The sequence below is a fragment of the Macaca mulatta genome, chromosome 5 (assembly GCF_049350105.2).
Source record: "Macaca mulatta isolate MMU2019108-1 chromosome 5, T2T-MMU8v2.0, whole genome shotgun sequence".
Classification (NCBI taxonomy): domain Eukaryota; kingdom Metazoa; phylum Chordata; class Mammalia; order Primates; family Cercopithecidae; genus Macaca; species Macaca mulatta.
Genome location: NC_133410.1, coordinates 190,757,258 through 190,774,947, shown reverse-complemented (window position 1 = coordinate 190,774,947; position 17,690 = coordinate 190,757,258). Strand labels below are relative to the sequence as shown.

The 17,690-nt window shown below is 39.6% G+C and overlaps 1 protein-coding gene across 5 annotated transcripts in view; it reads right to left on the bottom strand.

Moving 5' to 3' along the window:
* The window catches only part of TENM3 (teneurin transmembrane protein 3), a 659,662-nt gene that overhangs the window by 466,706 nt on the left and 175,266 nt on the right, over positions 1–17,690 (bottom strand). For all 5 annotated transcript variants that reach the window (NM_001193929.2, XM_078001693.1, XM_078001694.1 and 2 more), the window contains 1 exon segment: positions 12,359–12,665. In NM_001193929.2, coding sequence (NP_001180858.2) covers positions 12,359–12,590 — 232 coding nt within the window. In that variant the 5' untranslated portion in view covers positions 12,591–12,665.

Here is a 17,690-nt window from a genome sequence, read left to right as displayed (position 1 = left end):
ATTCCTCATGTATACAATGGACTCAGAGGCTCTCAAAGATCTCCCAACCATATCAGTTTATGCAGAGGCAGAAATGGAACATGAAAGAAAAAATAGCTAAGAATAATAGCATCAAGAGTCCAAGGAGAAAAATGGAAAAGAAAAAGTTAAAATTTCCTTTAGCATTTGGAACTTTTGGTTTACATTTCATCCCTAAAATAAATCAAAAGCACAATGCTATGTTCTGATCTGGCTCCTCCCTTAAACACCATATCTGGAGTTCATCCTGAATTGAAAACCAAGCCATCAGGGCAGCAGTGACATTAACAAGCCAGATCTGGCTATCCGGAAAGGTGCTTTTCTTCTCCAACTCCCAAAGTGTAGAACCAACCTGCTGCAGTTCCGAAGCAGGAATTATTTTTGGCCTTTGACCTTTTCACTGAAAATTGGAAGGTGTTCCTTCACAGCTCCACTCTCAAATGCAACCTCTGTGAATATTTTGCAGTTTTTTTCTTTCAGTTTTTTATTGTTATTGTTTATTTCACATACTTTAATGAGAGCTTCTGTATAAAGTTTTGAGCACAGCTATTCATGAATTGCTACCTTTTTTTTTTTTTTTTTTTTTTTTGGCTTCTTCCTAAGCCAGAACTTCAAAAACTATGTAGAAAGTCCTCACTTTAGGAATCTGTTGGGTTTAGAAGTTGATAAGGATCAGTATGTATTTTCCCATGAAAACAACATGGAGGATGCCAAGATGGAACACACAGGTCTTCTAAGTTATCTGTGTCTGAATGAAGAACTGGGTGAATTGTACTCTAGGGTATGGCTTCCATGTGTGAGACTGTCTCTTTGAACAAATTTACCCACCAGGAAGATTCCGCCTACAGTGGCCGCTTCCATTGATTTCCTGCTTACCAAGTGGGGAGAAACTTCCTAGGCAAATCCCCTGGATATAGGAATGCTCAATGGAAGATGCCAGGATAGCAGCTGTATAGTAGGGATGTAGAATTTGGAATTAGCTACCGCCTTTCCCACACTAATAGGAAAATCGATTCTCCTTTTCACGTTTATTGATCATGTGAATTTCTCTTTTGTGAATTGTCTATGCAAGACATTTCCCCTTGGGCTGTTTATCTTTCTGTTTTCAAACTGTAATAGTCATTCAGTATATAATAGATATAGACATTATAGATGTCACCAGAATTATCAATATATTTCCCAATGTAGTGATTTTGTTTCTGGGTATTTTAATTTATATGTAAAAGGTTTTAAATGTTAAAACTAATCATTTAAGTCTATCTTTTCTTCTGGGTTTTCTGTTAGAAACATTCTAATTTTGTATTAGAAAGTTTCTCCCCTACTCTTGAAGTGTACATAGAGTCCCTGGGATAGGCTGTGTGGATTCAAACCACTTTCTTCTTGCCACCTTTATTATAAGGACTGGAAAGCAAAAATAGAAAATGCTTCGTCTTCTCGTGCAGCTAAGTATGGTCATGGATAACAGTTCTGAAAAGAGAGAGGTAGCGAGAAGTCTCAGGGGGGTAAAATGAATAGTCCAGTGTAGAGTAGGCCTTCCTACCTGTGTGTTCATTCTTATTCCAACAGGAATATGAAAGCACAGCTGCCACCTGAGCACCAAGGGGACAAAAGCTACCTGCTAAGAATGACAAAGATGAAAAAGATAGAGAGATGCCTTAATGATATCTTTAAGCCCTGGCTAGACAGTCTATCTCTGAACTTCTTCTTTAATAAGAAAATGATTCTCTTCAGTTTTTGAGCTGAAGTTTCCTGCTACTCATGGCTCAAGTCATTCCTATCTTACTCAGTCTCCCAAATTAACTTCTAGAATTCTTGCTTTATTTTTTACATTTGTCTTTAATCCATCTTAATTTATTTTTGAATATGCTGAGAGATATGGGTCCAATTTTATATTCTTCCAGATGGATAACCAGTTGTGCCAGCACCATTTATCAAATCCCACTGAATAGAAAAACCTTTTTTTTTTGTTTTATGTTAAATTTCCCTATATACTAGAATCTATTTCTGAAATTTTTATCTATTCCATGAACCTACTTGTCTTTATTTTTGCCCATATCATATAGACACGATTACAGCAGCTTCATAATACTTTTGAAAATACATATTAAGTCCATTTTGTCCTCACTATTTGACTTTTCAATGTGGTTTTGACTATTTCCAGACGTTGAAAATATCAATTTATGATCACTTGAATTTTAAGATAAATTTGAAGATCACTCACTCCAGTTAAAATTAACCCTAACCCACTGGAATTCTATGTGATATCCTTAACTTCTATGCATTTATTTGGGGAGAATTCATACTCTTACGGTACCATCTTCCCATCCTAAAGCATTGATTATTTATTTAGATCCTGTTTTATGTCTTTTTAATAATATTTTATAGATACCTTCATATTAGGTCACGTAGCATGCTTGCAAAATTTATTCCAAAGAATTTTATAAAGCCTGTTGCCTTTGTGATAGGAATTTTTTTTCTGACTTCCAAGCAGTAGATATTAATAACAGGTATTAGGCATTATTCTAAGCAGTTTACATATATTAACTCATTTTATCCTCAACAAACTACAGCACAATCTATGAATAATGAAAATGGAGGCAGAGAGAAATTATGCAACTTGTACAAAAAAGTTCCTTGGCCAAGATTAGGTAACCTGCCAGTCAGCTAAGGCAAGGCAGACCTGGGATTCACACACAGGTCATGTGGATTCAGAACCTACATTCTTCACCATTATACTATATGATCTACACTGTCTATATATTTATTTTGTATTCATCCAAATACCAAATTCACTTCAAATTCTTTTTTTTTAATTTCTAGAGACACATGGTTTTTGTATGCATACAACCATATCTTTAACAAAAGTACTGACTTTAACTTTTTCCAAAATATATATCAATTGTTTAATTTTCTTATTACAATTGCTAAAACATCTAAAACAATTTTGAATAATAATTGTGAGCATAGGTAAACCTTTCTTATGTTCCTATTTCTATTGAAGTGTCCTAGAATCTCACTTTTTAGAATGCTGTTTAATGTCTTGAATGATCATATCAAATATTACTACCACATTGAAGTGTTTTTTCTTCTTGTGAGTTTATTTGAATAAAGAATGGTTTCTAAATTTTTTCCCAAACTTGTAAATCATCTATTGATACGATCATGTTTTTCTACTTTGGTTTATTAATCTAATTATGGTAGATTTCTGAACACCAAAAAATCATTGTATATTCAGCAAGGATTAGTAACCACTTGGTTATTAATTTGGTCTAGCATATTATTCTTTTTATATATTGATGGATTCTTAAATGCAAATATTTGTTTTGAATTCTTACACACCTACTGAAAAGCAATTTCGGTAGGTAAAGCAATTTATATATGATTTCTTTTTTTTGTACTATTCTAATCAAGTTTAGTTATTAAGGTTATGCCAACTTCATAACATGAACTTTGATGCCTTCCATCTGTTGTGAATGGTGGTGTTGAATAGATTTTTAAACATTAAACTTAGTCGTACTTTGAAGGTTATGTAAAATGTACCTAGGAACATATTGGGCCCTTTGAAACGGTCTCTCTTTTAATCACCTTTCTCATCTTGTCTGAAATAATTGGTGTTGACAAGTTTGCTCCATGCTCTGAAATCTTTTGGGGTTAATCATATTTTCTGAGAAAAAATAAATTCCTCTAGATTTTTCAAATTTATTGCTTGGAATAATAGCTCCTCTTTAGTTGTTACAGTCTTTTTAGGATCTCTTCTTATTTTTGTTCTCATTATTTCTTAATCAGGATCACAGGTGCTTTCTATTTTATTAGCCTTTTTAAAGACTTAGCTGTTTTGTTTGCTTTAAATGTCAGCTATATCTTATGTACCTCTTTCTACTTCCTCTGATTTATTTTCCAGACATTGTACTCTACTCATTTCTTTCTTTTGTTTTTTTTCTTTTTTTGAGATGGAGTCTTGCTCTGTCGCCCAGGCTGGAGTGCAGTGGTGCGATCTCAGCTCACTGCAACCTCCACCTCCCAGGTTCAAGCAATTCTCTTGCCTCAGCCTCCCGAATAGCTGGGATTACAGGCACGCACCACCACGCACAGCTAGTTTTTGTATTTTTAGTAGACACAGGGTTTCTCCATGTTGGCCAGGCTGGTCTCAAACTCCTGACCTCAGTTGATTCGGCCACCTCAGCCTCCCAAAGTGCTGGGATTACAGGTGTGAGCCACTGTGCCCAGCCTGAACTCCATTTCTTAAATGTATAGTACATTCCTATTTTGTTGGTCTTTGTTCTTGATTTCTTCACAAGGTTTTTCCTATGATATGACTTTCACTGTCTCCCATACATTTTGGAAGTAGACTTTTCACTGCTCTTGATTGCTTTTTATCGTAGTCGAGGGACATCATAATCCAAGGGGCAAAAGTGTTTTTCTTCATTTATCTTTTTGTTATTTATTTCTAATTTTACTACATTTTATGATAAAATGTTTTGGCTTATAAAAGCTATTTTCTGAATTTTTTATGTTTTTTTTTTTTTTTTTGTGGCCAAACACATAATCAGTTTCTGCTACTACTGGCCATAGAAATATAAAAAATTGTATCATTTCTATCTGACAGTTGTAAATTTCTGTATATATACCTTAGTTAAAATTTTTGATTAATATTATATGATTGCGGTCTTATTTTTGTCTTTTAGATCTGCCTGATTCTGAAGGAAGTTAATCAAAATATCTCACCATTAATGTGTTTTAACAATCTTTCTTTTTAAATAGTTTTTGCTTATAAATTTAGCTACTATATTATTGTTTAATGTATGTATTTTAAGAATGTTCTTCTTCTGCACAGTATGCCTTTTATCACTTACCCAATGGTCCTTTTTATCCTGTTGAGAGTTTTTAGTCTTAAATTCCATCTTTCCTGATATTAATACTGCCATTCCTCCTTTCTTTTTGTTTGTATTCACTTAATGTATCTTTATTCTCAACAACTTTCTTTACCATTTTAAGTGTACGTCTTATAAACACCAATAACTTTTATAAACCAAAGGAGTAGTTCATGTCAAAATGCAGTACATTTATTTATTTTATTTTTTGGAGACAGAGTCTCGCTCTGTCGCCCAGGCTGGAGTGCAGTGGCATTGACCTTGGCTCACCACAACCTCCATCTCATGGGTTCAGGCGAGTCTTGTGCCTTAGCCTCCTGAGTAGCTGGGACCACACGCCCCTGCCACCGCACCTGGCTAACACTTGTATTTTTAGTAGAGACCGGGTTTCTGTATGTTAGCCAGGCTGGTCTCGTACTCCCAGCCTCAAGTGATCCATCCACCTCGGCATCCCAAAGTGCTGGGATTACAGGCGTGAGCCACCGCACCCGGCCAAAATACAGTATATTTAAATTTTAGGTAATAGGTAATAGAGTAGATTTGACTCCTTTCATCTTGTTTTTTGATTATTCATGATTTTTCCTGTTTCCTTTTTTCCCTTGGAGCTGCTTTTGCTAAATTGGTCAGATTGCTACTCAATCCCTTTCCTCACTGCTAATTAGGTGGGTCTATTGTCCTCTTTTCATTGTATTAATGATTACCTTCCCACTCCTGACATTCATATTCAAATATATGTTTCTCATTGTCATAGGAATGCAAGATAGCAATTATTTCCCTCCACTAAAGCTCTGTTTCGTAACTGTTTCCCCACTCTCCCTCTTCAGATGAGATGAGAATTTGGAACACTTTTACTTTTCTACTTTCCTCCAACTACTGGATTTTGCTGAGATAGGTAAATGCTTTTAGTTCCAGCCTTCTGTTAAGGTTTCTCGTGTAGTGCTTCTGACACATTTCTGGTTGCTCTGTCATCATCGTTTGAGATTTAACTATATACACCGTAGAGCTGCTTTCTCATCATTGTCTCCTCTTTGCAGGTCATGATGCTGATTCAGTTGCTATTTCTTCCTGAGTACTTCCTTAGATGGTGTATGTACGTTGTTGACATGGTCTCTCAATCCCAGCATTACCTCAGTATCTTTCATTTACTCTGAGAGATATATGCTATTGACGGGGTTCAGGACATGCTACCCAAAACATGGCATCTTGGCATTTGAGAAAACAGCAGAAGCAGGAAGGCCACTCTCACTTTCCCCTTGCCCTTCTCCCCTGAAGGAAGACGTAAGATCCTCATCCAAGAGCTGCCCTCCCTATATGAGGAGGAAGGAACATCCATATCTGAAGACACAAGGACACAGAGAAGAATCTGAACAAACGGGCCTTGCCCAGTTCCTCCCAGTTTATCATCATTCAACCCCTGTGTCCAATCATACTTCTCGGTGACTGTCCACTCTTCATCCAACCTTGCACAAAAATACACAAGTTTACCCATTTCTTTCGGCGTTCATTTCCTTATGAAGGGTCTTGTGTCGCCGAAAACTTACGTTAAATGAATTTGTGTGCATTTCTCTTGTTAAGCTATCTTTCGTTATAGGGGCCTTAGTCATGAACCTAGTGATGCATGGGAAAATAAATCTTTCCTCCCCTACAGTATCTTCTCTGCAGATACGATCTCTGGGTTGCCTTTTTTTTCCCCTCTCAGTAGGTGTTATTCCACTGTTTTCAAGCTTTTGTTGTTGCAGATGAGAAATTCATTATTGGTGTCATTTATTTTTAGTAAGTAAAAACAAGTAACCTGCCTTTTCTCTGTGGAACCTTGTAAACTCTCTTTATCCTTGAAGTTAAAGAATTTTTCTAGAATGTGCTTCAGTTTGTGTGTGTGCATGTGCGTTGTCTTCTTCATTTTATCTGAAATTCTCTTTTCTGTTTTGAGTTGTTTCTTCTACCTGTCTTCAAAACCACTAACCTCTCTTCTTCAACTAATCTGTTGTCATTTTTAGTTTGTAAATTATGATTGTAATTTTTTTCTCCAGCATTTGGTGGCCATTGTTTGTTTTGTTGTTGTTGCTTTTTTGTTGTTATTGTTCTGGGATTTCTGCACATGCTTTAGTTACGATGTTTTATTTTGGTTATTTTGGTTCAGGTTGTCTTATCTCCATTGTTCATTTTCATTATAAGCTTCTTAATCTATTTCTTTTTTTGCATCTTATCCCACTTCCTGCGTGCTGGGTGCCATTAAATTTGTTGTTTTCCTGAGGTGCTTTAAGAAAGAGTGGGAAATCCTGTTAAATTCCTGGAATGAACATCTCTACTGTTTGGTTTTCTCAGATGGCATTCTCACCATATCAGACGGAGAAATGCATCTGTTCAGGCTTCCCCAGCTCCTGACGGCCCAAGGAAACCAGCTGCTCCCACAAGGCAACATTTGCCCAAGCGGAGGCCATGGGAGGGGCAGGCCAGTCTCTCTCTGGAACCACCAGGCCACAGCATTCTTCTTGACCTTCATATTAGGGCTTCACCCCATTCCACGCTCTCATCTGGCACAAAGCAGAAAGCACCTGCACCAGCTTGGTCCTTCAGGATCCTAACAGAGTTGCAGATCTCATGTGTACCCTCGATCACTGCTCAGCTCACAGGAGGCAGGGAGTCCGCTGGGAGATGAGTGGATGAGCCCTATTCCAGCCACCATCATGCCAGAATCTAAGATACATATTTACAGGAACATTCAGACTGCTCCTCTAATGTCCTTTTGTTTCCTCACAAGGGCTATCCTTGGTAAGGGGCAGATCTAGCATCTGGAATGTTTGCATACAAGATGGGCTAGCACTCAGGATGCAGCCCATAAGGGAGGTCCGGCAGTGAGGAATGAGAGCTTGTGGGATCAATTTCCCTCTTCTCTTTCTTTCCTCTTCCCAGTGGAATCCCCCAAACTACACTTGAACTGGCCTTGAACCAGAAAGGCCAGGAGGTGAGCAGAAGCCATGCTTCTGGGGGCTGGGGGTGCTCAGCATTACTGATGAAGGTAAGGATGAAGAGATGGCATGGCCCAAACAGGGGAGTTTCTGCGAGTGGGGCCACGCTGTCAGCAAAGGCCAGAGATGAGGCACAATTAGAAATCAATCGGTGCCTGTTGTTGTCAATCTGCCTTCCTCCTTCCCTTCCCTTCTTTGCAAATTTATTTTGTTTTAATTTCAGTAATGTATAAATATAGATATCATGGTGTTTTTCAAATTTAAAAACAGAGTCCTGGCTGGGTGCAGTGGCTCACGCCCATAATCCTGCACTTTGTGAGGCCTAGGTAGGCGAATCACCTGAGGTCAGGAGTTCGAGACCAGCCTGGCCAACATGGCGAAGCCTCATCTCTACTAAAAATACAAAAAGTAGCTGGGCATAGTGGCAGGTGCCTGTAATCCCAGCTACTTGGGAAGTTGAGGCAGGAGAATTGCTTGAACCCGGGAGGCAGAGGTTGCAGTGAGCCGAGATCATGCCATTTCACTCCAGCCTGGGAGACAAGTGAGATTCCGTCTCAAAACAAAAATAAAAACAAAAACAAAAAACAGAATCCTTCCTCTCCATTGCCATTCTACCAATAAAGAATAGATGGTGTTCTTCACAAGTTAAAATTCTTAAATTCACAACCCCAACACTGATTATTGACTAACTCTTATACAATTTGGGTTAGGGCCCCAAAGTGGTTCTTTTCAGGTTTATGACTCAGTGAAACAAATGTATTCTTCCTTCCAGACATCATCTCTTTTCAAGGTTCACCCTCACGGGCCGCGTTCCTTGTTGGAATTGATAAGTGTTTGGTCAAGAATACTACAGGCAATGTGCATAGCCCAGAGAGCTGCAGCAGAGAAAAAATGTTCTTTTATTTTACCACTTCTCCAAAAGCTGTGGGATGATCCTATGCAGCTGTTTCATAAGAAATTTGTCTGACCTGATGGAATAACTTTTCTTCAAAGATTAATAAAAGAAAATAGCATTCAAGAATGCAAAACAAGCCATTGTTACCCCAAACTCATCCTCACCTACAGCAAGCTCCACAGCTGTTCAAAGAGCAACTATTTCCATCACCAACAAACGACATGAAGAGATTTAAAAAGAGAAAGAGATCTATGTGAGATCCCGTCAAATTACACAATGACTGTGAAGATGAAATGATCCCCAGCATTACACTATCTAAATATAACATGTAATTAACAGTAGTCACCTGCCAGTCAGTAAGGCCATACAAAACCATTAAAATCAAGTTTGATAATTAGACATAAAATTGGTCAATTAGAAATGTAAAAACATCATATTTCTCGATTTGAATTCTCCATATAATTGCACCAACAGAATCCCTGCTTGTCCCTTTCTCCAGCTGAAGCCGCATTTCCCTGTGTCATTCAAGGAGTAAATGGATATAGGACTGATCGGCTGTTTTAAAACTCCACGGACAAAAAAAGCGAAATTAGCATGACTCTTTGGAATTGTTTCAAAGATATTTGGCTACTATGAATATTTTTCATCTTTCATTTTTATTGCCTATATGATGTCAGTAGCTGTGGCAGGAAGCACATTTTGTCAATTAAATAATTAATCCCATAGCATAATAGTCCATGAGGAAAAATTGACATTTGTCAGGTTCAAAGACAATGAAAGCCTGGAAGGATTTTACATTATGCTTACTCAAGAAAAACATGATCTGATAGCAGACTTCCCTTACTCATTTCTCTCCTACACCTGCCACTCCCACTACAAATACTCCCCACATCAAACCACAGGAAGGAGACAGTATCTGCAATGCCACCCTCACGCTCAGCCTCATTCACCCAATTACAAAATCATATCAATTTTATTTCCTAAATATGCCTGCAGTCTCTGCACACCTCACTATCTACACCATGAACATTTTATTTCAAAATTGACTAAAATGGGCTGGGCGTGGTGGCTCACACCTGTTATTTCAGCACTCAGGGAGGCCCAAGTAAGAGGGCTGCTTGAGGCCAGGAGTTTTGAGACCAGTCTGAGAAACAAGCGAGACCCTGTCTCTATTAAAACAAAATGTCTTTAAAATTCGCCAGGCATGGTGTGGTGTGCACTTACGATTCCAGCTACTCAGGGGGCTAAGGCAGGAGGATCTTTCGAGCCCAGGAGCTGTAGGCTGCAGTGAGCTATGACTGCCCCACTGCAGTTCGGCTTGGGCAACAGACTGAGGCCTTGTCACTAAATAAATAAATAATAATAATAATAGGCTTAAAAAATTGATTCCAATAAACCAAAGGGTGATATTTTACTGAGTTGCCTGTTTTTCACTGTGGCAACTGCACAGAGATTAGAAGCCAGGCCAGAGTCGGGCAAGCTTGGGCTCAAGTTCCAGCTGAATTTCAGGAGCCATGGGATCTCCAGCCTCTCCAAACCTCATACGTCTCAACCTGTGAAAAGACTATGCTACCAGGACCCACCTTACCAGGGGGCTGCACACTCCTGCCTAGGGCGCTGACCAGCACGTAGGCAGCATTAGCTGTAACTAGCAGTCCATCCCATCTATGTTTCTACAAAGCTCGGATTCACACACGTCAAGTGACCTGCAGTGCCATCACACACCGTGTGTGCGCTTCTCCATTCACTTCTGCTCTCCAGCAAGGCCTCCCTGGCCGCCTGGCACACTTTCTGTTTCCTCTGCCCCTTCGTATTCTGCAGTCCTTGGCTTGGAAGGAGTGAGGAACAACACTATTTGGCCCCCCTAAGAACTTCCGTTTCAGGGCTTCTACAAATGCTACCGCCAGGTTGTCAACAACAGTCTGCGCTGGATTAAGGCTGTCTAGGAGGAGAACGGTTCCGTGTGCTATTTTTAACCTGTGTAGGCATCATCTGTGCTGCCAAAAAGAAATGCTTGCCTGGGGTGGAGATGACCCCCAAATGCTGCTGTTTCCTTCAAATAATATTCCACAGTGTGGAGTTTGGGGTTTTTTTCTTTTCTTTTATTATTATTATTATTTTTGTTTTCCTACAGGGCACTAAAGAGTTATTTTTGTTACAAAAAGCAAGACTTTACATTCGGTCCAGATCGTACGCATTTCTACACTACTTTTTTTAAATTGTTGTACTATTTTTTAAATTGTTGAAAAAATGTACACTGATCATCTATTTCAGCTGGGCAGATGATACGAAAAAATGGGTTTCAAATGACAATACAGTGTACAAGCAACTAACAGTACATACCTCAAATATGTGTTGTATCTCCCCTGAAAAACCGATGAAAAATTTTAAGCTATTTTGTCCCTTTTCATAAAATTTGATACCAGTAATTAGTAAGGCATGCTTTAGGGTATAAAAATCTCTCCTTAGCAAATCAAATGAGTTTTCTTTGATGTAAACTGGCTTGGGTGAGTGAACACTGTTTCAATCTAGTTAGAATGGCTCTTTGCACAATGCAGGGAAGAAAAGAACCATGGAAAATTTTCAAACTTTTGAACGATTTATTGCATTATTACTTTTTCTTCAATGTGTTCCTGCCCAATATCAAACTGTTAGTCACACTGTCTGTACGGTGATTGGAAAAGAATGAATATATTCTTTATTATTAAAGTTTAATTTATTTTTCCTCATTTCCAGATTAAATTAGCTAAGGGATGCTAAGTTATGTGTAAATTATACTGCACATTAGAAATGTAAGAGGATTTTATTTTTATTAATCTTGCCCACATCTCAAGACTGTATTAGAAGAAACAAAATATAACTACGTATGTCTAATAAAAATAACCTACTGTCTTAAGAGTGGAAATGGGTAGGTTTAGGATAGTGAAGTTACAGGAGTCATGATTCCACTGGGAGCATCCTCAGGCCAAAACCAGTGTAAAAATGTTCCACAGATATATGCGAATGAGCAAACCCTAGTGGATTATATGGTGGGAAACCAGGAAGTGTTAAGGTAAAAACTTAATTTACTGGGTTGCCTGGGAGAAAGACAACGGGAGCTTTCCGTGGCAGGCTCTTGTGTGAATCAGACAGAGGCAAACAGCAGGGCTGCTCGGGTGCTGAGATGATCTGGGATAACAAGCCACACTTTCTTGTGAGGGAAAGGTGGGTTTCTTCACCAACAGCTCCTGTTCTCCTTGTACGGGTTCTAACCACAGATACAACGGCTGTGAGCACCTTCATTCAACTAAAAGGGAGCCCCAGAGACTGGAGTTTCAAGTTTACACAAGTTTGCACAAACGCTTGGACCATATGCAGAATCATAAACCTCATGTATAGCAGATGAGGCTTTGGAATTCTCCACGTGTCAGTGCCTGTGCCTGGGGGGCCAATGTGCCCAATTGGCGGCTTTCTACCTCTCCTCTGGAATACTGTGTGATCCTCTAATATCTCAAAATCACAATCAGCAGATGGAACACCAAAGTCAGAAAACAGACATGTCACCTTGACACCTACGAGTTAACAACATGTGAGCATTGCCTTATTTTACTAGGACAGTTACCCACCTTGTCTAGTGAACTCGTCTGCTTCTCTGTGAACCAAATCCTTCACTCTGTTGCCATAAAGCAGCCGCGAGGAATCATGATCAAAAGCTTTCAGTGTCTCGCTGGAGCTGTAGGACTTCTGTGTGGGTACCCGACACTCCTCATTGTCTGCGGAGGAATTGGTGTAGCGCCGTTCTTTCTCTCGTCTGCTCTTGGTCAGGGAGCAATAAGGCCTGCGTTCTTTCACATCCATACTTCATTCCTTCTGTGTGCACATCAGTCCTGCTGGTGACAACTTAGGCTCGGGGTTCAAGTCTCATTGGCCTCTCTGTAAAGATACAAGGTTTGCATGATGTCAGCATGACGTCCACCTAAAAACTGGCTACTCTCTACCCTTCTCGATCTGGGATGGTAGGAAACAATAGTATTGCTTACCTAGGAAACTGGCTTTCAACAAGAAATTCGTATTTCTGAAATTAGTGTAAAATATTTTGTATCTCCAAGAGGTGAAGCACGCTTTCTGCTGGTGAGGGCTTTGAGTGTTTATTGAAGCTACTGTATCTGATTTACCCCACTAGTACAAAAAATAATTGGAAGCTCACCCTCAAATTTCACTACAGAAACCAGCTAAAAATTGGCTTCAATAGTTTGTTAAATTTTCCACAATGGAAAAGTTAGAATGGCTTTTTCTCTTTATCGCATTTCTCCGTTCAAAATAAATTCCCTTTCTTTTTCTTATAAATGTACACTATTTTTTTCTTTTTCAATGTATTTTAAAGAGCAGGAGCAAATTGGGAAATTCTTGCTACTGAACTTTTTTTTTTTTTTTTTTTTTTTTAAATATATCTTACAAAGACTGTTTCTTCAGAGGGCACAATTTTCATGTTTTAAGAACTCAAATGTCTTGAATTGCGGAAAAAGCTGGTCCTCCTCCCACACCAGTCTGCTTAAAATGCATTTTCCTCTCTAGCAAAAGAAATTAATCAGCACTATCCTGATATTTAAGGTAATTCAAGTGGCTAATTTGATGGGGGGAGTTTCCTGCAACTTCACGAATAAGGAAGTCAAATGGTGTTTCTCTGCTTAAAAACTCTCTATTTCCTGAATTTGCTGAACTGACAGTGGAAAGGGTGGGTGGAAAAGGTCTGCGGCTAAAGACTGGGGCCTTCAAGAGGTAGAGTGGCCCAGGACTAATCTGCATTTCAAATGGTCCTCCTTTGTCTTTATTCCTTCTCCTTTTGTCTCTCCTTTTAATCTGAAGGACCCTGAAGGCTTTATCTTCAGCCCTTAGTGTTTTCTTCCCACCCCACTAAATTCACTTTTTCCTATATTCACTTTTTCTTTGAGTGATTCCATAGTCAACTTGAAATCAATGGTTCCCAGCTGGCCCCAGGCCTTCTCCTTGGTTCCCGTAGTATCCTTCGGACTGACTGCTGTTGAGAAAGTAGTTTCTTCACTTCCAAAAAAAGTGAGTCCCTCTCTCAAAGAATCAGTGTCTCTGGTCTCGGTCTCAGTCTCTCTGTCTCTGTCTGTCTCTTTCTCTCTCTCTCCCCCACTCTCTCCAGCATGCACTGTCAGCATACACACCACACAGCTCATTAATGTGCTTCCAACTTGGAGCCTTGTGGCTGACTCTCTCCCATGTCAACTCAGCTTATCCTGGAGTTGTCAACAATTCTTGATCCTTTCTGTTGTAACATTACAAATGTTCCCCTCACTTTCAAAGTTTTGCCTTCCATCAGCTACAAGAAGAGTGGCAAGATTCCCTGGGCTGGAATAACCACAGAGTTCCAGAGCCCAGACCTGGGAAGGTTTGGAGTGTTCCTCCCTGCTATGTCTTCAACCAAATCATACCCTCCTCTCGCCATGTTGCCAATGAAGGGTTCCCCTGTGGGGTTCCATATTTCTCTGCTTCCAAATATCGATATTGCTACCAAATACCGAGCTGTTCAAAGTAGTTGCTAACATTTTAGTTTAGTCTTGGAATATATCTTGATTTCTCTACCTTTGTCTTCTTTTCCATGAATGTGATTTTTATTTTAAAAAACGATTTTTCACTGACCCCTCTGATTCATTACTCTATTATTATATTTACAAATTCTTCCAATAGCTCCTAAGAGAAACTGAATTTCTCCTGTTGTACCTTTCCTTTCAATCTTAAATTGAAATAATAAACATTTTCAAGGTATGGTGACAGATCATTTTTATACAAAAGGATTAAAACAACTTACCAATTCACTCTTTTTATTCCAACAAAGAGAAGTATTTTTTTAACTTATTTTTTTTTTAATTTAATTTTTTTTTTTTTTTTAAGAAGGAATCTCGCTCTGTTGCCCAGGCTATAGTGTAGTGGTGCGATCTTGGTTCACTGCAACCTCCGCCTCCCAGGTTCAAGCAATTCTCCTGCCTTAGCCTCCCACGTAACTGGAACTACAGGAGCTCGCCACCACATCCAGCTATTTTTCTGTATTTTTAATAGAGATGGGGTTTCACCAGGTTAGCCAGGATGGCCTTCATCTCCTGGCCTCGTGATCTACCCGCTTCTGCCTCCCAAAGTGCTGGGATTACAGGCGTGAGTCACCGCTCCCAGCCAAGAGATTTTATTTTATTATTATTATTATTTCGAGACAGAGTCTTGCTGTGTTGCCCAGGCTGGAGTACAGTGGCACAATCCCGGTTCCCTGCAACCTTTGCCTCCCAGGTTCAAGCAATTCTCTTGCCTCAGCCTCCTGAGTAGCTGGAATTACAGGCACACGCCACCACACCCAGCTAATTTTTGTATTTTTAGTAGAGACAGGGTTTCACAATGTTGGTGAGGCTAGTCTAGAACTCCTGACCTCAGGTGATCCACTTGCCTCGGCCTCTCAAAGTGCTGGGATTACAGGCGTGAGCCACTGTGCCCAGCCCCGAGAAGTTATTTCAGATGAATATTTACTGGATGACTACTATGTGTTAGTCTATCTTCTAGGTGCTGAGGACAAAGAGTGGATAAATGTTCCTGTCCTTATGAGGCATACATTTAGTCAGGGAAACAGGTACATTCTTTCTAACAGAGTGAATACATATGTCTAAGTTCCAGGGAAATTTTGTTTCCAAATCGTCTTGATCTTTTTGGAGGGAAGGCCCTATAGACTGAAAACTAAATGATCATTAAAAAGCTTTTCATCGATCAGAAAAATATAAATCGAGCATTTTTAGTAATAAAGATTCGGGATTTGAAGTCATTCTGAAAGTTTCATTTCTTGCCCTAAATTGACATCTATTTTAAAATAAGTGTTGCTATATATACACATATGTATGCATTTTGGTACTTTAAAACTGAACTGACTGAAGCAAGGGGAAATTGTTTTCTGCTCTGCTGCTGTTTTGCTTCCATTAGTTGGACTAGGTATTGACTGGCAAACTCTGCCAGCCAAATCGGATCCACCACCTGTTTTTGTAAATAAAGTTTTTCTGGAACACAGCCCTTGCATTTGTTGACGTATTGTCCTTGGCCATTTTCATGCTACAAAGACAGAGCTGAGTGGCTGCAACAGGACTGCAGTGGTTTGAATTGCGTATCCCGAAAAGATAAATCTTAACTGAAATCTTAACTCCCAGTATCTGCCACTGTGATCTTATTTGAAAATGGAGTTTTACTTTTATTTCTGCAGATGTAATAAGGTTACAATGAGGTCATACTGGATTAGGGAGGGCCCTAAACGCAATGGCTGGTGTCTTTATGAGAGACAGGAGAGGAGAATTTGGATACAGGCACACACAGACACATGGAAGGAAGGCCAGGCGAAGACAGAGGCAGAGATGGGAGCAATGGCGCTGCCAGCCAAGGAGCACGAATGGCCGCCAGCAGCAAACGGAAGTCAGAAGAGAGGCGCGGAGCGGATCCTTCTCTGGACTGCAGAGGTGTGGCCCTTGACCTCACACTTTTGACCTCCAGAACTGAGAGATTAACTTCCTGTTGTTTTAAGCCACCAGGGTTGTGGTCATTTGTCACTGCAGCCACAGGAAACGAACACAGAGACCTGATGGCCTGCAAAGTCTAAACTATTTGCTATCTGGTCCTTTAGAGAAAACAGTGTGTAAACCTCTGATTTAAACCATCCATCTTTCCATTCTCTTTGTCTGTTTGGATTTTTTTTTTTTTAGACGGAGCTTCACTCTTTCACCCAGGCTGGAGTGCACTGGTACAATCTCGTTCACTGCAACCTCTGCCTCCCTGGTTGAAGTGATTCTCCCACCTCAGCCTCCCAAATAGCTGGGATTACAGGCGCGTGTCACCACACCCAGCTAATTTGTGTATTTTTAGTAGAGATGGGGTTTCATCATGTTGGTCAGGCTTGTCTCAAACTCCTGACGTCAGGTGATCTGCCCGCCTTGGCCTCCCAAAGTGTTGGGATTCACAGGCGTGAGCTGCAGCGTCCGGCCCCATTTGGATCTTTAAGGGCAAAAAGTATTTTCTCTACTGTATCATTTTCATGATACCATTTTATAATCTTGCAAATTAGATAATCAGTACATTCTTTAACATAGTAATCACAATTAAAGATGCAACTTTGTGGTAATATTTCTAAAGTTTATAAATCAATACCAACTAAATGTTAATACCTAGTAATGGAAAGATGATTTTAGGTATTCTTAAGCTTTCTAAAACATCTCTAGCATCAAATATCTGAGTTTTCTTTATTTGTGAAACAATTCTCCAGTGCCACAATACATCAAGATGTAGTATTTTATTATGCCGTCAAAGATCGAGGCAATTTGATCTTAGACTGCAAACAATAAAAAGTCCTTTGTATCTCTCTTTTCGTTTTTGTACATAGTTCAGACTCTTCGAGGATTTAATCTACACTGTAATATTTGCAACTACTGATATGCTTCATTGATGGAAGTCAATGAGTTCAATATGACTTCAAAAGGCAGTTTTCTGTGTTATCTCTTCCACTCAAGGCTGAAGATGAGAAGGTTAAGAAATGCAGCTTAAGTAATGCCAAACTGTAAGAGTCCTACGCAAGGAAGAGGGTCACTGTGTGCATTTTCAGCAAAAAGCATGTAATGAATATGACATTAGCAGCATCAGTGGGCAAAGCCTTTGAAAAATAAGGAAAGCCATTAGAAAGTTGACAAAAACAAACAGACAAAAAACAAAAAAACTTTTGATTGGCCAGGCTCAGTGTCTCACGCCTGTAATCCCAGCACTTTGAGAGGCTGAAGTGAGAGGACTGCTTGAGGCCAGGAGTTCAAGACCAGCCTGGGCAACACGGTGAGACCACATTGCTACAAAAAAATTAAAAATCAGCTGGGTGTGGTGGCACATGCCTGTAGTTCTAGCCACTCAGGAGGCTGAGACAGGAGG